Genomic DNA, 22,421 nt, shown 5'->3' on the forward strand with positions numbered 1-22,421 from the left:
GTGAAAAGGCTGTTTGTCTCTTTCACCTTGACAGAAAACAACAAGACATCCATCAGATTTTATTTTTCAAACCTGGTCTGTGACCCAATGTCTAAAGTGTAGTTGTTCATGTTTATTTTGTAAAGTGAGAAAAAAATCACCTCATAAAAGAGCCCATTTGCATTTGTTTCATTCATCTTTTGCCTGAATACTAAAGAATTTGTACACCGATAAATCCAAACCACCCCTCTGCTTCTGGATATTTACTGATTTGGGATCAAATGAAAAATTGCTTGATTGATTGTTGTGAGACTCTATGCAGGATATCTTTTGTACAAATACGCAAAGAATTTCTCCTAGCTTACAAAAATACCCTTAAGAATTCAGATCTATGCCACTACTATATACAATGGATCACCGTTTGTGATGAATGGAGATGATAAAAAACAGTGTTACTACTGTGTATGTGCTTCTTGACCCACAACCACATTGATTTAAGTTTTACTTAGATAAAATTAGGCTACATATTTAATTCTGAATAAACCATTCATTATACTGTGCAGGATTTTTCTTTTACACAATCCAGGACATGATACATAATGATGTCCATAATGATACACTACTGTATCATTATCTAATGTCTACACTATTTTATTGTAGCCACAGATTCTCTTGTATCATGCAGGTTATGTTAATTGCTTGCATTAGTATGCCAGCTGTAACAGATGACTGCAAATGTGCTGCACTTATCCAAGCATATTCAATGTGATATTAGCATATTACACCTGCATTATACCTAAGGTGCAAGTTTGAGCTGGATTGTCAGAAACATACTGTAATAGTTGAAGTGACATAAATATGAAACATGTCATACAATCAGTGCTGAGTCATTTTAGCAAGATTCAGACAAAACAAAGCACTCTGTGTCTCCAAAAAAAGGCTGAAATGTTTAATATATAAGGACTTTTGATGACATTACTGTGCAAGTGAGAATCAGTCAGTGAGGTTACCTTAAAATAAACTCCAGACATTAAAGATGAGAGAGTTGGACTGAGCCAAATACATGGACACTGACTTGAAATATTGCCTTGGCTGGACACTAGAAATATTGGCATGGCATATTAAGAGTGGCATTATACATTGGAAATTGACACTGGAATTTGTTGAATTATTACATCACAGTACATTACATTACACAGTTTAATTTTTTCATATCATATTTTTGAAGTGTTTAGCAATATTTTGGGGAAATTTTTTAATAAAGCACTGGCTGTTTTAGAACCACAACCACAGCCATTCAGTTCCTATAGAGAGCATTTACATGCATGTATGAGTATTTTTATGTTTGCTTGTCATATTACAACGGACATAAAATATTTCTTTGTAAAAAATACCATCTACATTTCCATTAACTTAGCTCAGGTGGCACTGTCCTGTTTACTTTTTGCAATTTGGGTGTGACAATGATGAGAGGGGAGATAGCTGAAACGGCGGGGGCTAAGATAAATGGGAATGGGAAAGGATGAGAGAAAAGGTGATAGAACAACAGAGGTCTAAGTCAGTTACAATGACAGAGATGGGGTGGAGTTGGGCCGGTGGAGAGGTCATGGATGATGGAGGATAAAGTTAGTCTGAGTGACTCTGATGTCGTACACAGGTTCAAAAGCCAGATTATCCTATTTTATGCTCACATGAACAAGGCAAATGGAGCGAGGAAGATATGCAAATTGATGTCTAATTGGCCTGTCAGGATACTGAAGCCCTGTCAAACCACTGTCGGAGAGAGAGAGAGAGCAAGAACCAGAGAACACAGAGAATTACTGGATTAGTTTCAGCTGCCACTCACTGCACATTTCATTAAGTAATTTCAGTTCACATCAGGACCATGGGTCAGCGCTCTATCCTTGAAGAGCAGGTATTTTCAGCCATTATTTTCAGAAAAGATAGGCAGCACTTCTCAGCAACGCTCTATCTTCCACCTCCTGCATGTCTCCCACAACCAAAAACACAAACACTGCCAGTAAACAAGTTTTTACTGGCTCCTGTCCTCTGCAGATGGCACAAGGAAAACCAATTTGAATGCTGAGGAGGTGACAAGACACTAGTGTAAAACAAAATATTGAAAACAGCATTTTCTTGTATTTCAGTGTAGAGCTAGTTGGTCCAAGTTTTATAATTAGGACAGGGGAAAGGTGAGATGTGACTTATTTTGTTCTAACCCCTTTGGTTACTTAGCTTAACTTTCCCGAATCCTATAAAGAACAGGACCGGCTTCCATACAATAGTGAAAACCTGTGACAATTAGTCAATTAATCAATTGGTCAGTTGAAAGAAAAGTAATTGGCAACTATTTCATTAACTGATTAATTGTTTCATTTATTGGAACATTTTGGGTTCCAGCTTCTCTGATAGGACGGTTTGTTGTTTTTCTTTCTTATAAATGACAGTAAATTGAATATTTCAAGATTTTGGACTGACAAAATTGAAGACATCACACGGGCTCTAAGAAATTCAGAATGGCATTTTTTCATAAGTCGAATCCCTAGATGTGCTCTTTGGCCTTGAAAGTAACTATTCGTTAATACAATTAGCAGTAAACTAGTTAGCCAGATATGCTAATGTTTGCGGCTTAGCTGAAACCACAGTTTGATCCATTTCCTTTACACCACTTTATATGTCCAAAATATTTTTGCTATAAAATATTGTAGCTCCAACTTGATTTAACGATCAAAATGATTTTTTTTCTAACAGATGTGGAATTCATGATATTTATACAATGATAAGTCGTTATGTATTGCTGTTGTTCTATATAATGAGATGTATGGGGGTCAGTTGGAAAAGTTTGTGTATGAAATGATACCTTTTCTTTTAATAAGGAAGCTGCTACTGACATGAAACAACTTCTTCAGTGGTTTCATAACGAACCAATGGACACACACACAAGCACACACATGAACACACACACAGCCTAAGCTCATTTAGAATGAACACACAAAAAAGAAAAAGAGAGCAATCGAGAAATTGAAAATCATCACATGGTGTCAAGAAATGAGAGACGGAGCCAGTGCAGAATAGAAAAAGGGGTAATAGGGTAATAAGGGAAGGGACTGGGTCCTCCAGAAAATCAATCAGAGGCTAAGAGGTTGTTTGACGCTGTGAGCAACTTGACAATGCATCGATGACAGAGCTCTACTGGAGCATTACTGGACATGTAATTACTCTGACCATCTTATATGGATCCAATTAGCTCAACTCAACAGTGGAGTGGCATTGTGATTCCCATCATATAAACGGGTCAGGTTTCATAGTTTGTCAGTGTGTTATATAAAACGTGTAAAACCATGTTAACTGTTACTGTATCTTTTCAGAAACTGTAAGAGGGATTACTGTCTTATCTGGCATTTTTTAGTGAGATACAGGTCATTTTGGCTATGTCCTCAGATCCTGAAACGATTTGTTGGATGATTACAGGTATCTATTATAGTAAAAAAAGGTCAGAGTAGATATGTGCAATGTCTTCACAAAGTGACAAAATGTTTCCTCTGTGCTTAAATTGGCTCTGTAACTTGTACTGTAGTTTGTGTGTTGTGGACCACAAGACCACAAAATGCTTCATCACTAATACAAAGTATCTTTCTATCTCTTTCATCTTTCCATCAACTGGTTCTTTAATCAGGACTTTTCATGTCATTATGTAACAAGCCTCTATGAAATACATACAAACATTTTGCTCTTTGCTGCGCTGGTTTCAGTTTCAGTGCTATGATCCCATTTTGGTACAATTTCCATGATTAACTATCCAAAGAAAAATATCACAAAATATCCTTTAATTAAATAAATGTAGATTAAATGTTTCAACTGCCTGCAACAATAATGTGGGTTTCAGTGCTATGATCCAAATAAAGTGTGCTTGTTTAAAATGTAGATTTATGTAGATCTATGAACAGACCACACAATGGTTCCCCTTCCTCTGACACATTGTCTTTGGCCTTGGCTACACCGAAACATTATTAATCACATGTAAATATTGCTTGTCAAAATTCCATTTAACTGCACAACTGCAGCACTTAATCCAATGCAATTATTATTTAGGTATAATTCATAATATGTTGCTCTGTGCTTCTTAGTCTTTGCTGTACTGTCCCATTACTTCCTCTCTTATAACAGGCTAATTTTGTTGACATCAACCTTACAAACTGGAATGAATATCAGGACCACATGCTAATCCCCCTGAGAATCTCATGGAGGAAAAATAATGGCGGGAGAACAGTTTACTCCTTTAATCATATTCAGTTCTGAGGGAAATCTGCTGTACTTTGACATTTCATTATAGGAACATTCAATCATTTAATAAAATTAACATTTAGAAGGTAAAATGTGAGTTTACCCTTTAACAGTGATTTGATCAAAATCTATTTTTTTTAGATTATCAACGGTCTTCATGTATGAGCAGCAGACAACAGACCCTGCATGGAGACTGACTGGCAATCTAACAAACCTGAGGGCAAACATGTAAGTACAGTAGATCAGATACAAGGCCAAGGGAGAGCAAAATCAATCAAATGTGACAAACATGATATATATCTGATTTGTTATAAGAGGATGTTACGGAAAGCATGACTGTGTGGAGTAGTTCAAAGGAGGATTCAGGTTCAGGGACAGAGACAGTGAGGGACAAGGAAAACCAGAAAAGGGCTTGAGAGGACTGATAAAAGGGGAAATGCATCTGTCCTGCTGCAAGAAAATACTAAGAGATGGATGTGGAAGTATAGCACTGAAACTCATGTCCTAAGGCAAGGAGGAGATATCAATACACGCACTCTTAACAGTTCGCTGACAGCCAGTCTCCTGCCCTCAACAGAAAGCAATGGAGGGAGATACTGTACAAACAGAACGAGATAAGTATAAGGAGAAAGGATTGCACAGACAAAACTGTACTACATCTCAAGAACCTCTGGGGACTTGTGTCTGGGCAAGGTACAAGTTTTTTTTTAAGTGTTGCATCCTTTTTATGAACATTTCCATTTTTGTGTCCAAATCATTGTGTGAGGTACAAACAAACAAACACACACACAATGCAAAAGCAACTAATATATTTTTCCAATCAGTTTAACCTGAGAACCACTAATGCTGATGATACCAATTATAAATTGGTACCATTTTATAAATTATAAAGCCTAACTGACTTAACCAATAATATATCAGTAAAACTGGATTTATTTAATGACTCAACTTAGCACATTATTAGTAATTACTGTAAGTAATGTATATAAATTGTTTGTTTTGGTCTCCAACAACTCTGAAGGGAAATATCTCGCTTCTAGGCTATTAAATGCTCCACTATGTTCACCAACTAGTTGCTAACTTTTGCCTTTCTGCCATTTGGTGCTGGACAGGTAGCTGCTGCCCCTAAAACCAAAACAATGAGCTGAAAGACATTAAAAAGCTCCATAAAGCAGAGATGAACTGCAGAGTCTGTGATAGTTATTTGTGGTTTTGTCACAATGAGTAATCCATTTCACATTACACATAGTCATTGGAGCCATTGTTAATAGAAAAATATTGATTAGTGCAGCTGTAATGATGTCGTGTTATTACTGTATTTAGGGGTTAACGTTAACAGACAAGCTTCTGACAAAATGTATATCACACTCAAGCAGGTCTGCTGCAGACAGATCTGGTTTGTAGGTAGGTGTCAGCCATCAAAAGAGCATCAGAATCTTTGATGTTCTGCATCTGTTTCATGTTGCAGACCTGCTTCACCATTACCTCATGACTAAGCAGCCACTGCAGAAATTTATCAGCTACACAGAGGCAAAGAGGACAGAGACAAAGAGAGAGAAAGAGAAAGAGAAAGAAAGAGAGAGGCAGGCAAAATGATATGTTCTTCATCTCGCAGACAGACAGACACCTGCGTGGTTTGATCAGACTGTCCCTTCAATACTCTCGCTTAACCTTTGATGATCCATCACATCATATCTGTATGTTCCCCTTTTCTGTCTCTCTCTCTCTCTGTCTATCTATCTCTCTCTCTCTCACACACACACACTGCATATCCCAGTTTCCTGGGTCTACCTTTGTTTCTCTCTTTCATCTCTTCTCTCCCCACCTCCCTTTTTTCTGACATTCTTTTTGTCTCTCTCCCCCTCTGTGTTTTGCTTCCTTCTTTGCCTCAACACCTTTGAAGTGTGTCATAGCTTCTGCTTTGTTGGGTCCCACAGTTTAATTAGCACCCCTGCTTTTGTCACTTTGGTGTAGTTTCACTCTCAGGTAGTCACTGCAGGTAGACTGGGATTTGGCGAAGGGAAACTGACTATCATTATCGTGTGAAAATGAAACTATTGCTGTTATCAGTGGTACTGTAATATTGTACTTGAACTCCATCATGACATTAGTTTCTGTTCTTCTTTATTTAGTCACATTTTCCATTCCGCTCTTACTGTCCTGTCTCTCTTTTTAGATTGTAATAATATGCCATTGTACTGTTTTTGAGCAGATGGAAAATATTTTGATTGACACACAAGTACAGTACATCAGATGCTGTTAACATTGCTTCTGTGCTAAGAGAAAAACCAATACAGCTGCAAGCAGCAATTCAGGGGGTACAAGCAAAATAGCATTATGCAGCAATGAGAACTTGTCTTTCCACCTAACAGTTTGAATTTCTGTGTGTGTCTTCCTTGCCGGTAATAAAAGATGTGATTGTTCCTGACAGAACTGCAGGAAAACTCTTCACTCACAATACAAGAACTCAACAAACCTATTCAGCTGTCTTTCATTGTGACTCATTACAAGTCATGTACTGAAAATAATGCATGCTCACTCAATTCAAAGTATTTGCTTTTCATTAGAAAACTCAAGGGGCCAGATGCATAAAACTCTGATTCATGACTAAAACTGTGTGCACACAAAGCCAGAAATAAGCATACGCATTCTTTTCATCAGATTTATAAAGCCATGCATATGCACGGTTCTGTTTTATAAATCTCAGTCATTGAGCGACTAAGCGAATGTGCACAAGCCTCATTCCACTCCCACAATTAGCCATAAATGGATGAAGACAAACCCTGATCCAGATGTTTTCATATCAGTTGAAATGAAACCAAGAGGAAAGAAGAAGTGCTGTTTCACCGACTGTGTTGCATCGGCATAGTCTGTGTTTATAAATACCAGTTTATGTGCAGGAAATGGCATACACGTTGTTTTTGTGCAAACGCATTGTTTATGCAGCTGGCCCCTGCTCAAAGCACCCCAGTGGCCAAATGGTTACTGTGCAAGCCACATAATTGCAACATCCCTGGTTCGATTCCAGCCAGGGACCTTTGTTACATACCATACCATCTCTCTCTCTCCCCTTGTTTCCTTCTGCCTCTTCACTGCACACTATCCAATAAAAAAAGAAAATAATAGATACATTTTTTTTAAAATCTCCTGCTCAACACTGACTTTAAACTTATGATAATAAGTCATATAGTTTCCATATCACACTAAAAGCAATAAGTGGATTTTCACTGTGTGCTTGGTAAAAAAAATAGGATGAATGGTGACAAAAAATATTTTGTCTTTCTAACAAAAGTTATGTTGAAAAAGAAAGCAACTTTCAACAGTGGAATATGTGTACGCATTTTCAACCCTGTTGCAAAAGTGTAACCAAAGCAAAAACATCTAATATCAACATTTTCTATTAGAAGCCAGTTATCCAATCATGATCAAGAGGTTTAGAGTTGACATGGTAGCAATGAGAGTGAAAGTAAGGACTTGATCAACTTTTGTAGGAAAATAATGTTTTTGGCCATTTTAAAATGGTGGTTGATTTCATTGGTTAAAGTTGGCCAGACTATATTTTCTGACTCAGATATGACCTATTCAGAATCTAAATGTAAATGTGACCTTAACTTTGGCCTGATGCTGGCAATAGATGGACTGTCAGGGGTTTACACACAGGTACCATGAGGAATTATAGTATGTATCTACTGAAGAACTCCAATCTTATTCAGGGGAAGAAATGCAGAGAAATAGAGTTTGTATATTTGTGTCTTCACCACCACACACATACAGTGGGGTTCAAAAGTTCACATCTGAAAATCTCTGATATTTTCACATAAACCTAGAAATAATCAGAAATTTTGAGGATTCAGAAACATTTTAAAACACAAGAAGTTATGACATTTAAAATGAGAAGAAATATTTAAGATTCTGCACTATTTCTAGGTCGGCTGTCAGATTTAAGCACATTTGTGGCATTGACAACTGGCAACTTAACTCCTTTGTACAAAAGGTCAGATTTCTTTGAGTTGCATTCCTTCCATTGAAGCATATATTCAGATGACACTCAGGTGGATTTGATCTACTCATCAGAGGCTCGCTTAAGTAATTTAACTTGTAGCCAGTGTTCACCTCTTATAAATATGGCTGTGCCTCAAGTTTCCAGCAGATCATTGCTCACTAAGTAGCATTGCGATAGTGGGAAACATGGCATCAGAATTAAGTGACAGTGTCAGAAGTCAGATTGTTATTCTAAGCAAAGAGGGGCTTTCTCAGCATCAAAGGTTTCTAAGAGGTCAGTGCATGAAACTCTAAAACGCTTTGCAGAAACTGGATCAGTTGTATCCAAAGCACGATCAGGCAGACCAAAAGTGACCACAACATTGGAAGATCAATACATCAAGCTTAGTTCCCTGTGAGATAGAAGAGCAACTTCATCACATATACAGAATTTGCTAAATAAAGACTAAATAAAGACTCCAATTAGCAAAATTACTGTCAAAAGAAGGCTGTCTTGTAGTGGTCTCAGAGGACAAGTGGAAGTTTCTAAACCACTTCTCAGGAGGGGGAAACAAACGCTTGGGGTGGACTAAGAAATACCAGCATTTCACAGTGGATGAAAAAAAGTCCTATTTATGGATGAATCCAAGTTTGAAATTTATGTCAGTAACAGAAGGTTGCATGTAAGGAGACAAACATGAGAGAGAATGATACCACATTGTATAAAACCTACAGTGAAACATGGTGGTAGGAATATTCAAGTCTGGAGTTGGACACCTGCACCGAATTGACTAGATCTTTGTGGAGAAGGATTCATACTGCGGCAGGATAATGACCCCAAACACACCTCAAAGCTTAGCAAAACTACTCGAGACTACTTGAGACCAAAGAAGACCAAGGAGTCCTGATTGTCATGGACTTTCCTTCACAGTCACCTGACATCAACCCCACTGAACATTTATGGGGGCACTTGAAGACTGAGAAAGCCGAGTATTAAGTGGCATCACAAGAAGCTCTTTGGAACATTGTCAAATCATGCTGGGATAACATTGGGTCATCAGGTTTTGCACAAATTTGTAGAGTCCATGCAAGCTTGAGTGCATGCTGTTATTAAAGCAAAAGGGGGACATACCTAATACTGAGATATTCTGAAATTCATGTACATATTTCAAAGAGTCAACTCTTCACTCAAATTGTTAAGTTGATATTACCTTTTGTGATGAAAAAAATAGTGTTACATTTGAAACAAATGCAAAACAGAAGTATCTTGACTAGTGGTCTCAGTCTTTTGGACCCTGCGTGTGTCCAGCTGATTGCATAATTAAAATTCTGTTGATAAGTTATAATCAAAACATTCGAAACATGCTTTCTTTCATATACAATATGGTGACTCTGTAGGAGTGAAAGCAAGAGGTTTGCTCTTCACCAAACTAAGTAGTGGCTGAACAAATTCTCTGTAATTTACCAAATTATTAACTCAAGAAAGTCTACTGATATAAAAAAAAAAGTCAAAGAAGTCCAAAATGTAGTTTGAATTTGCTGTACATCCTTGTTACATTTGTCAGTCGCACAAATAGTCTTCAGGTCTATTTTCTTATGTGCATAACTACAGGTGTCAAAGTCAATTTCATTTGTATTATTTGCATTGCCTCATATCACAATCACACATTTGCTTCAAGAGGCTTGCAGTGATTATGTATTGGACTGTGACCAGGTCAAAACAGGTCTAAGCTGACAACAGTGCAGCTGAAAGCATCCAGCATAGACACTAACGGACGACTGAAGCTGCTGCATTGTTGATGTGCTACTTTCACTACACAGCAGGTATAGACAAGATGTTACTGGACTGATGATGCACAGTGCAGTGAATATGGATAAAGAATTCATTAAATATGAGGGATAAAATGGATGATGATGATCAAGTATCAACGAAACATAGTGACTCACACTTAAAACGCATTAAATTCAACAATATTACTGAGCACTACTAAATGCTGAGAGTTATAGTTTAAACAAACACACCCACATGCATACAAATAATAATTTCCAACCAATGGGAATAATTGTTCATGTTTCTTCATGGCTGCTGCTTGTGATGACCCTCTCTCATTTTCATTGTGCATATGTCTCTTCCATTTTTTCTCTCAGCTATCCATTCTCCTTTTCTCTACCATTTCCTTACTACTTTTGTTCCTTTACCCCATGTGAGTTCTGCAGAGGAAACACTGTACCACAGCACATTATTCTGGTACCGTGATGAATGGGGAGAATCTGTGCCTGTTGACTGTGGCCTTGAGATAAAGAATAAGCAAATGAAACTGCCTGCTTGCCTCGCAGCACCCCCGAGTCCACTGCCACCATACCTCATGCTAATTTGATTGAGAACGCTCGATCAGCACATACTCCTCTACCCACACACCTTTGCTCCGAGGGAGGCGCTGGGGGGGCAGAGGATAGAGAATGCCATCATGGCATGCAGTAATAATAATTTATCTCCAGGATGCCTGTTTCAGCGTATAATGTTCAAGTTAGGCCCACTGTGGGTAGTTTACATCAAAGTGAAATGTGGGGCCGCAGGAGAGGGCAGGACAGAATGAGAGACAGGAAGAAAAGGAGAAAAACATTTAGATAAAAAGGTGAGAGGAGGTAAGAAGTGAGGGGATGAGATGTTATGAGAAGCACTACTGATGGAAGGCCAAAGAATTGGAGGTGAAATAAAGGATGAGGGGAGAGGAGAAAATAGGCAAGTACTAAACAATCCTGGTCTGCGTTCCCACACTACAATTAATGGGAAGCCAGAAGGACAGCCTACTCCTTTCTGCAGTAAAACAAAACCAGGATTGATGAGAGTGTCTGTAATGCATAAGCGACTGCCTGTACACACTGTAGGCTTGCTAGGAGCAAGGTGTCGGGATGGAGAAGAGGAGAAAGGATTGAGAAAGAAGAAATGTGGCACTAGGTGGAGAGAAAGACATAAACAGAGGAACGCATTGAGATAAAGATTTAAAAGAATAGCTAGACAGAGACTCCAAGAAGGGGAGGGGCGTTTGTGTGAGTTTGTGCAAAACAGAGGGAGAACTGTAGCAGAAGACAATTGCAAAGGGAGATAAATTGGGACAGAGCTGCTCTTTTGATGGCCATTTTTTCTGAGTCTCCTTGGTAGCTATTGTGAGGGTTTCATTCATTAGATCCCATGCAATGAAAAACATTCAAGGAGAGAAGTATCACCAGTCAGCAGCCAGAGCACAGCTCTGCTGGTCCTCTCAAATGATATTTCACCAGGTTTGACCTTGTCAACTCAACAAACCAAGTGTTAATCATTGAGAAAGACAATCAAATTTAATTTCCTCTTTTGTCTGCTTGCTTGTTTTGTTTTGCCATTAAACCTTCACTGCTCCTCACATAGGATTTGATTACTAAGTTGGGCTTTGTATTGTAAGGAGTATATTCAGCATCCACATTTGTGATATGAATAAAAGATGAATTAAGTTGATATTTTTCCGTGATATATTCTGTTAATTTTTTTCCCCTCCAAGGGATCATTAAATTTTTATATACAGTACATATGCCACATTATTTGGGTTACACTGTACAGTATTTGTACAATACAAGGACCTGTGAGGAAAATGGAAAATAGAGCCTTTAAACTGACTGTTTCACACTCTTCAAGGGCAGCCGTATTTTTCCATTATTTACAGAACAGCTCACACATAACATTGAAAAAGAAAAAAAAAGGTTGTAGCATTAAAACAAAATCAAAAATGGAAAATAGAGGGAGAACAAGACTACATAACCTAGTATATGGCTGGACCGTGTTTGGGTGTGCAAAATTGTGGCCAATTTGTTACAGGGATAGTCAGTGGTAGTGTCTATAATGTGAATTCCTGGATGTTAAATACTATTTTCTGTAGTGGACTGAAGCAGAATATCACATGACATGGTTAAGCTACGTTTGAGTCAAAACAAATGTTATAAATGCAGTTGCAACAACAATAGCCTACTTTCCACTCTATCTTAAGTCTATCTTCTCCTGTGCTCCGCTCTGCTCTCTGTCTCTGTTGTTTTCACAACTTTGAACTCACCCAACCTAATGGAGACTGCTGGGTCTAACTGTACTCAAAGTTTACTGAACGTACTGAACGTTTACTGAATCTGTGTTTCTCCATAATGACACAATGAGAACCCCCGCCAGGCCAATAAAATATTTTTTAATATTTGATTTCTGAATGAATGTCCATTCATTCGGAAATCAATAGCATTTGGGAGTCTCTGTGCAGCGCTGTTCCGGTACGTAAGTCAACCTCTGTCATTGCCTGGGAAACTATTGGTAGTGTGGCTCCGTTAAGGAGTATGGTTGCGTAGCGAGTGGGAAAGAGTGAGGGGCAGAGAAGTGACAGTGGATGCGAGCGGGGCAGAGGAAAAGGTCAGTAGTAAGTTATCAGTCTGGCAGTAAATGTACAGTACAGACTACAGTGTGTCAATTAATAAATGCTAAAAAGTCACGTCTGTTGTTTCCCCAGATGCTGGAAAAGTGAAGGGGGTTAGCTCCAAAGTTAGCAACAATGGGTTAGCCTAACCTGAAGACACAAAACAGAGAAATACAGAACAGAGAAATGCGTGTACTGTGTCCCACTCTGTCCTGTTACACCCCCCCACGACTAATCGATTAGTTGAAGATTATGTACGATTTTAGTCGACCAAGATTTTCTTTGGTTGAATGCTGTGTGTTTACAAACACCAACTGACAAATCCTGCATAGTTTTCCTTTAACTGTGTGCTCTCCCTCATGCCTTGCAATCTCTAGTAATTTGTAATAATTGTGGCGGTCGTCTGTGGTCTTAATCCAGTGTAAATCTGCCATGTCCGTAATTTGTAAAATTCTTTAAAAGCCTACATGAGTCTCATGTTTTACCTGCAAGACTTGTGTTTAAATGCTGTTGTTCATCGCTTGTGATGTGAAAACATCAGAGGAATAAAAAGTGTGTGTCCTGGTAGTAGTTGAGTTATAAAATCCAAGCACACCACTGAGCATCTCTCCTGCCAACTTCTGACAGCACCGTCAGCAGAAGAGTCGATCATACTGGACAGTAGAGGAGGAGATGGCACAGACGCTGGTATGTTTCTGTTTAAAGAGGATTTTAGCCAACTTTGCTGCATTTAACAGAGGAGCTGAGAGCTTGGAGCAGGAAACACAGTTGCTCTGCATCACGCTGTCCTCTGTTTCCATTACAGTAATGTATTCAGGTCATTTACAGACAAGACTGTAAAATGTTGCAGCCTGTCATGTTGTCATGCATGTCTGGGGGGATAAAGTCAATAGAGTCAAGTAAAATACAGACTTTGCTTGTCTGATGCGAATGTGCCGCACTGCACAAAAGTGGGTGGCGGGTAATTTCTAAATTGCATGAGGTCCCCAACTAATATCTATTCATTGTATTTGGGATTTGTGTCTTATGTACGTATTTTGTTTTGTAAATTGTGAACCTGTTAAAAATTAATAAAGCTTTTTCAAAGTAATATTAGTCCTGTGTAAATAGGGTGAGTGGAAGCGCTGTAAATGCCCCCTGAGGACGTAATGGAAAATTGTTTGTGCCGATTCATTTTGAAAGAGCAACAGCCAATAGGGAAACTCTTACACTCGGCCAGCCGACCAATGGTGTAACTTCATCACTCAGCTACTCAGCTACTCAGTGAGTCACGTACAACCGCATGTGTAGGGCTGGTCCTGCTGTTGCGGTCCAGCCAAAAATAGCTGAGTATCAGTTTTCCATGATTGTCAGCGTTGGGATTAATAGGAGCCATTTTACCATAATGAGCTGTTAAGCATTAGCTGCCAAAAAGCCTCTTTGTTTGCCTTTGAGTCTCAGAATACTTTGTCTAATTATAACAGCTCTCTCCTTCCTGTCACTGTCAGCACCGCTGTACCTGCGTGACGGCTGTCTGATTTCTGCTCTTGTTAGACAACACAATCAACATCTGAAACAATCATCTGGAGATGAGGTTTATAATGATATTGTGCTGTCATTATAACATGGGTACCTGTTCTGTGACTCAACCACACAGCTTTGGGGTTCAGTCAGCACTATGCTTCCAACAACTGTGTTAACAAAACCATTATGGCTGGGTGGCATCTGAGCAGCAATAAAAAGTTAAACAGAAGAAATGTTGTCCTGGAGCTGTTTTTCACAGATTATTCAGGGAATTTTTACTGTTCCATTAAACTGTGGAAACCTTTTTTTCTTAAAGCTGCACTGAATACGCTGAACCGAAACTTGTGAAACAATGAATGCAGACCATCTATAAATCTAATACTACCACTAAATCCTAAGTATAAACCCCTCAGTTCAAGCTTACTGTGTTTTTGCACTGTATGATGATGCATTTCTAAAGAGTAAAATTTTGATTTAGGCATTAATTTACATGAGTTAAAACATGAATGTATACATTGTAGTTAAGATAAAAAAACATTAGAAATGTATATCTATAGTGAGGCTACATTGCATATAGCAAAATAGCACAATCTGAAAAGAGATAAATAAATTTGGAATTAAATATAACTGGAGCTGGGATCCATAATAGGGAGCGTTGAAAATGGAATAATCATTTCAGTCATTTGCTTATGCAAAAATGCCAAATATTTGCTATTTTTAGCTTCTATAATGTGAGAATTTGTTGCTTTTTTTGTCGTGCATGATAGTAAACTGAATATCTTTGGGTTTTGGACTGTTGGACTAAAACAAGACATTTGAGGACGTCACCCACCGTCTCTTTTCACAAATTTTTGGCATTTTATAGACATAACGATTAATTGATTAATCAAGAAAATAAACAGCAGATTAATCAATAATGAAAATAATCTTTAGTTGCAGCCTTAATCCACAATTTATGCAAATCGTTTAGTCTAAAGCCTAATTAAAGGAGACATGAATGTCTGAAATAAAAGGCCCGCTCCACTTTGTCTGATTAAGATTTAGGTTCAAAAATTAACATTGTCATCATGAAAAGATGACATGGCATGCAGGAAAATCTTTTGAGAACATTCTTTTGGACAGGTAAAATGGGCCAATTTAGCAGCAAGAAAAAGGATGACACGCAGTCACAATTAGAGGAAGCCTTAAATAGATCCCTGTCGGGGGAGTGATGAAGATGTATGTTAACTCGAAACCTGACAAGATGATGAAAATAAATGCATTCTCATAAACCACAGCTTCAATCAGTCAGTTGTCTTTCCTCCATCTGCCTCCATCTTCCTCTTATTGGATGTTTAAAACAACTCACCCCCTAGTCCCAGGTTTCATATAAAACAGCACCACTGAAGTCAAGAAAGTTTAAAGTTAATGTATTTTGGAATTTTTATGAATGTTCATATTTAATCATATACTGGTGGTGCCTAATTTAAGCAGCGATGAGATGACAGCACTCTTTAAAAAAAGAGAAAATCGTTTGTTTTGCTTTGCTAAGGGTGATAAATGGAATTCAGTCTCCATGACAAACAGTGAGTACAGAGAACTGTTGGATCATCAGTTTTGTCCTGCGGTGTGAAGTTGCCACAGTTGCCTGCACAGAGTACTGAGGCATCCTTGTCTAATGTGTGTGTCAGAGGGTGTGTATGTGTGGGAGGGTGTTTACACTGCATGCGTCTTATTGTATACTTTTCTAAATGTGTGTTCACCTCAGTGTGCAAACACAGCAGACGTTTTTTCTGTGTACTCTGTGTTGTTGTGTGTCTTTCCTACCAGCATAGGGGACCGGGGCATCCTTGTCTAGAGCTACAAGTGGAGGGTCCAGCAGCACCGTGTCCATGTTCTCTGTGATCACACCATGGTAAGACGTCTCTATCCACGGCTTGTGCTTGTTGACTGTGGAAGAGAAGGAAGAGGAGGAAAAAAGGATGAAATACCATAAATGTTACTGTCTCCCTTTATAATTTTACTTTTTACTTGCATTTCACTTTATAGCAGTTTTCTAAGAGATGTTATTGTAACTCACATGCTTTTTTCCCCTAGTGTTCATCAGTGTATCTAAATGGGCCGAGTCACTCCAAGAGGACAGAGAAGTCAAACATTAAGTTGTGATCATCACCGTGGTTTGTGATTGATCTCTGAAGTTGTTACAGATGATAGACTGACTAATGAAAGTCAGAGGGTGAGTATTGTGGGGGAAAAAATATTGATTTTCCCTTTTTTTGTACTCACAGTGTTGTCCTTTATTATGCACTTAAGAGCTAAATTGTTGTTGTTTGTCCTTACTTACTAAAGGAAGGTGAAATGGAAGAAAAGCGGCACCACGTTTGGTCACATGCAGTATATGTATTTTAAGGTGTCCTTGTTTAGAGGTTACCCCTTTAAACCAAATATTGCGGGAGGGAATGGAAATTTATAGAAATATCTGCTGCACCCGATTTATCACCGCAGATTAACCTCTATGGAAACTGGGAAAAGCAGGTGTAAAATCTCCATACATATACGGAGGTTGAGAAGCTATAGCCAGGTCAGTTCAGTGAGAGAGAGAGAGAAACACAATTTACATGACGCATTACAAAGTTCCTTTAGCTGAGCTCTCAGTTCAGCACCACATCAAAAGACAAAAGTGCAGTGATGCAATGGCCTGTTTTTTTTTCACATGACTTTACCTTTCTGTTTCCCTCAGGTCCCTCCTGCCTATTTTTCCTGACTTTTAATGGCCCACGCTTCCTCTGGCAGGAAGGAGAGCACATTTGCAGTTCCAGAAGTGTGTCCCCTTCAACCGATATTTCAAGTTCAGCGGCAGAAACCACTCTACTCTACACACGCTCCATTACTCTCCAGACAGGTGAAACATGTATCACAACAGTCTGCCATCAGATCTTTTTTAGCTGCACTTTATGCAAATCAGATGAACGGATGAATGGCTGGGCTTACATTTGCAGTCTTAGTAAATACCCAGGTAAGTTCAGAAATTGCAGGTGTTTAGTAAATAACCCCTTTGTCACTGATAACTCTCTCTGTTGGCCTGGGGAGGTTGTAGACAGTCATGTGTCTCCTCACCAATGGCTACACTGCCATTTGTGCTCGATGATTCGCTGTACATCAAGCACCAGCAAAGCTTTAATCTTCTATCTTGACTTAGTTGGGGAAACATTAGTCTCAGTAGTCCAGAAAATCTTTGTTGTATCCACCAGCCTTTATTTTTAGTGACACAGTTCTAAACTGTAATCTTAACCCTGACATACTGCCACAGTGAACTACAGAATCTATACCCAACTCTGTGTTAAGCTGTGTTTTGACCTCTACATCTCTGCCCTTCCTCCAGCACCATCATCCCTCTCTCTAGTGCTTTCTTATTGTTCCTTTTTTCTATATTTCTGCTTCTCTCTACTGGTGTTCTGCAAAATGGAGAATCTAACAACTGTGCCACAAATGTGATTGAATAGTCGAGAAGATGAGCTAGAGATTAACGCAGATCACCATCACACGTAATTACTGCCAGCGTAAATTAAACTTCCTTCCACTTTCTCGTGGCGGGACCTCACAAGTAGATAGAGACCGATGCATAAGCCACAAGAACAACCATATGTGCATGTGCACTTTTGTTTACACACACATATACAGTATGCACACGTCTCTGGTGTACAAGTGTCACTCTCTGCTGGGAGCTGGGATGTCAACTTGACCTTTCAATCCACTGAAGAGGAAAGCTTTGTCTCATGCCAATGAGCAGATGACATGTCCAGCTGGCAGCGATTTAAAATGCTTCAAACTGTTCCTAAAACCTTCTCACAGCGTTTCATCTGTTTGGACAAATTTCAGTAGTTTTGTCCTACTATTCCATTTTCTCCCCCGCTTGTCACGATACTGTGCTGATATAACAGGGTCAAAGAAAAACAGGAAGTGAGTGTTATGCCTGCACAAAGGAAATTTAAAGCTATAAAGAAACTGCTGTGAGTGGAAAGATTTAAGGCAGCAGTGTCAAGTGAGAACCAAATGTAAAAACTTTTTAGGAACTGGGAAAAGTGCTAGATCACACTTTATAACATTAAATGCCTTTTCAGTGGTTTCTATTGGTTATAACAACGTAAACCACACTAATTAGTCAACAATAGGAGATCATTTCGCTGGTGCATTACTTCTCCTGAACATTTGCCTTCTACTCCTTCAATCCTATGACAAGGGCCTACTGATCATTTTAGATGAGACTCTCGCCCTGCTGTGAGAGAGTAGAGAGTGGATATATAGGGAGCAAAAGAGAACCACAAGGGAAGACATTATTCATACTAGGAGTCTCATCTCATGCTCATGCAGGAGATAGAAAGCACTGCAACACACAGCAGGACTCTGCTCTGCTGGAAAGTGGAAAGAAGAGTGGAGGTCTGCGTTCAAGTGGAGTTTAGATATATTTACACCTGGAATATTTTACATATAATGGGTGAAAATCAGTAGATTAAAGCACACTAGCACACACACTTTTATGTCGTATTGTAGGTGCAGCTTACTCCTTTTACTTACGGCTTTCCTTGGATTTACTCTTCGGTGTTATTCAGCAGTGAAACTATATATTTTTTTGTGAAAAGCAGATATGAAATGAACTGAAATGATCTTATAAAGAGACTCTCCAAAACCAAGACCATAACAGATTGAACTGCTGAGGCAACTTTATAATAGACTATACAAATTGGCCTTATTCTAGTGATTTTTCATTCCTGTGCCACTGTAAATACATGTTTAACATCATGCTCACACAGCATTTCATTTACATTTGAAGATGTCTTCAGTAAGTTTAATAGCAGCCCACAGCTAGTGCAGTTTACTCATGGATGGCAGGTTCAATTTCTGGCTCAAGGTCTTACATTTATCCCAAACAAACTGGGTGGCGGTTGAGGCAGCAGAGCTGTGCCTCTTTAAAGGGAGTCTAATATAAGAGCTGTTTTGTAGAAAGAGCACACATCAGACCATGGAAATGGACTATTTCCAAAATGGCTTTCATGACATGTAGTACCGTAAAGCCATTAGTGATGCGTTCAAGGTATTCATCCCTGTCTTCCCAGTACTGAGCCACAGCAATGAAACAAAACTTGAGGTAAGCTTGAATTCAAAGAGAAAAAAATCAAGAGTCAGCTCTGCTACAAGCATATACCACACAGTTTTCCATACGATTATTTCTGATACTGAAAATTGTTGTAGCGTGTGGTTCCTCCTTTAATAAGTGTCACTGACTGCAACATCTATGGTTGTCTCTGGTCATTTCCTAACATCTGCAACCATTACAGCACTACAGCATCACACTGCACATTATGGACTAATTCACTTACTAGGACAAACAGTCTAAAAGTGGATCCAGAAGGGCACTGGGTAAAATCTGATATGACAGTAATGTGAACACAGAAACCCAATAACAAGATTTCCCGTAAATATCATTACTGCAGTCAACTTGTCCATTGTGGTACTAAAATCAAAATATCTGCTGGTGCTGTCGCTTGGGACTGAGATACATGAAAACATATTACTGTAGAGACACCGCCTGTTGATAATCTGTATTTAATTTGGGTCCCAACTTATATCCTAAGAGACCCAAGTCAAGTCATGTCTAATCAATTTCTGATCTGACCTTCATTTGATTACTATGATGTCATTTGTTGCAGTAGAATAGAGTAATCTTTCCATAGATACAATAAGAAGAAGAAAGTTAATTTACAGTACAAAGTGCCATCACAGACAGAAAAGCACAAGTTCAAATGAAAATAAAAGATATGTATATCATAAAAAGGGTGAAAAGTATTTTTAAAACGATGGAGAAAATAATGTGACAAAAAAGAAGAGGTAGAAAAAAATGAAGAAGGAATATAATGTAATTGTGTCTCTATAATTGCCAGTTGCCAACCTGCTTGGAGCAGCACAATATTTTGGTCACTTAATTTAGTGAAGGTCCTTCTACATCCTTCAACTAGCTGTCATGTGATCACAGAGAAAAACATTTTTATTAAAAAAAAAAAAGTTTTATTCCAAAAGATGGAATAAAAATTAATGAGAGATTCTTTCTGTCCAGAACAGCTAGTGGTCTATTCTGACGGCCTTTACCCTAGTGATTCTCTTCATAGCCATCAGAAGACGGCAGGTATCTGTTCCATTTACAGTCTTTAATTGGAGTCATGTTCTGCTCTGTTAAAACACAGTTAAGCACGCCAGATCTGCTGGTACAACCAGGCTGCTGCAGAAATAACCTCAGAAACCTCTGTGATTATGATCACACTTGTTGGTTATAATTTATTATTCTACATAGTTTCGACAAATCAACGGGCGTGTCGGAGACTGATTGACTGAGTGCGAAAGCACTGGGTAACCTGGAGCAACATCTGCAAATGTAATCTTCTTTTCAACAACTCTGGCCAAACATAAGTCTGATGCCATATAACTTCCGCTTCAAGTCAGTGAAGATCGCAATGAGGAGGCAACTACTTTGTCCTCAGATTGTCAGCAATCAGCGTTGCATATAAAAGGGAAAATCTAACTAAAGTACACTACATTTTAAATTATTTTATTTTATTTCTGGTAGTGTAATGGTATTTAAGTGCAGATGGTTATTGGATGGATCATTGTGATGCAGTAATGGCCGCAGGATTCACAAAAAAAGAGCCCTACAGTAAATCATAATAACGCCTGTGCAGTAGTACAGCACCACCAGGCAACACAGGGGGAAAGTGAGATAATGTACACTACGCACATGATAGAAATGTGAGAGAGGAGGATGAAAGAAGTGGAGTAAATCAGTAACAGGCAGCCAAGAATAGAAAAATAAGGGATGAAAACAATACCACAGACCGCAACAGCATTTCAGTAGTGTAACAGAATAATGATGAACCCTTGGTAGAATGATAGAATGAGTGGTAATTAATCTTGGGTGGGCACACACACGTTCACCCTCAGACCTAAATGCCCATGCACCAACACAGATAGATAATTATACAGTGTCCCCAGAAAAACACAGCTCTGCGTTAATGGGTGACTCGTTGTGTGACTGTAGATCCTATAAGCTGCTGCTGCTCAACACCAGGGATAAAAGTAGCTAATACAGATGGACATACTGCATAAAAAGAGGGAATGAGAGCACGTCATTATAAAATGTGGGGACGTGAGGAAAGTGAATGAAAAGAGGGAGAAAGAAAAGGGTTAACACAGAGATGAAAGTAAAAGAGAAAAAAGGAAGTAGCAGAAGCAGCGATACTGGAGGCAGTGGGTAAGGGGTGGGGTGAGGAGGGGGAGATAATAGGGGAAGGGAGTCAGGGAAAATGGGGCAATCAAAGATAGAAGAGAGGCATAGCTATCACTTCCTGTATGAAGAATAGGCAACTGCCTATAGGCCTTTACAAATCCCTCAATTTATTTTCCTATTAAAAATATTAAATTGAATTCCTATTGGAGACATTACATGCTAGATATCATACATCATTAAATTATAGCACTGATTGAAAGGGGCTCCATCCCTCGCATGTATGGAAAGATCCAGCAGCAGTATCAATGTTAACGTCCCGATCTCTGATCCAAGTGGATGGAGACCTTTGCCACGTTTCATTTTCCTCATGCACCCTGTGCTCCTTGTCTCTCTTTATTGTCAAAACCATCCAATAAGTGTAAAAGGTCACAAAAATAAAAAAAAACAATGTCAACAGTAGTAGCCCATCTGTCCCATGTCATCACCCTTTCTCTTCCCTTTTTTCTTGTCATGCTTTTCTGTCAACTATCAAATAACAGAAAAATGTCATCAAATAATTTCAGATGTATAACAGAATTAGTACAAAAAGGCTGCAACAGATATCTTATGAGGCAATCAGTGATGACTTCTCTCACAAAAAATATTGTAAAGTGATATCTTAAAGTAAATCAAATGGTAAAAATTGTAAAAATGGTAAAGAAAGATGAATTTAAAATTTTGTTCACTTATGGTGTGGTCTTCATACATTCTCTCATTGTCAAGCAGAGATAAAGCCCTTCTCTAATTTCTCTTTCCAGCTTCATTAACAGAACATGAATTTGGTACTATTGTTAACTGACAGTATAATAATTTTACAGAAATTACAATCAGGTGAGAGAATTTAAAATAATTTATCTCACAAAGAGGATTACATATTAGTTCTCTGTATTTGAGGAAACTTAGAAATTTAGATTCTCCTCTGACACAGGATGGGTATTGCGGTAATTAATCAT

The 22,421-nt window shown here is 38.6% G+C and overlaps 1 protein-coding gene across 1 annotated transcript in view; it reads right to left on the reverse strand.

The window, feature by feature from the left end:
• Positions 1-22,421, reverse strand: part of clstn2a (calsyntenin 2a) — a 168,904-nt gene that overhangs the window by 67,697 nt on the left and 78,786 nt on the right. The window contains exon 2 of the mRNA XM_044367344.1: positions 15,981-16,103. Within this exon, the coding sequence (XP_044223279.1) occupies positions 15,981-16,103 (123 nt within the window). The remainder of the gene's footprint in view (positions 1-15,980; positions 16,104-22,421) is intronic.

This window comes from Thunnus albacares, chromosome 12, assembly GCF_914725855.1.
Source record: "Thunnus albacares chromosome 12, fThuAlb1.1, whole genome shotgun sequence".
Classification (NCBI taxonomy): domain Eukaryota; kingdom Metazoa; phylum Chordata; class Actinopteri; order Scombriformes; family Scombridae; genus Thunnus; species Thunnus albacares.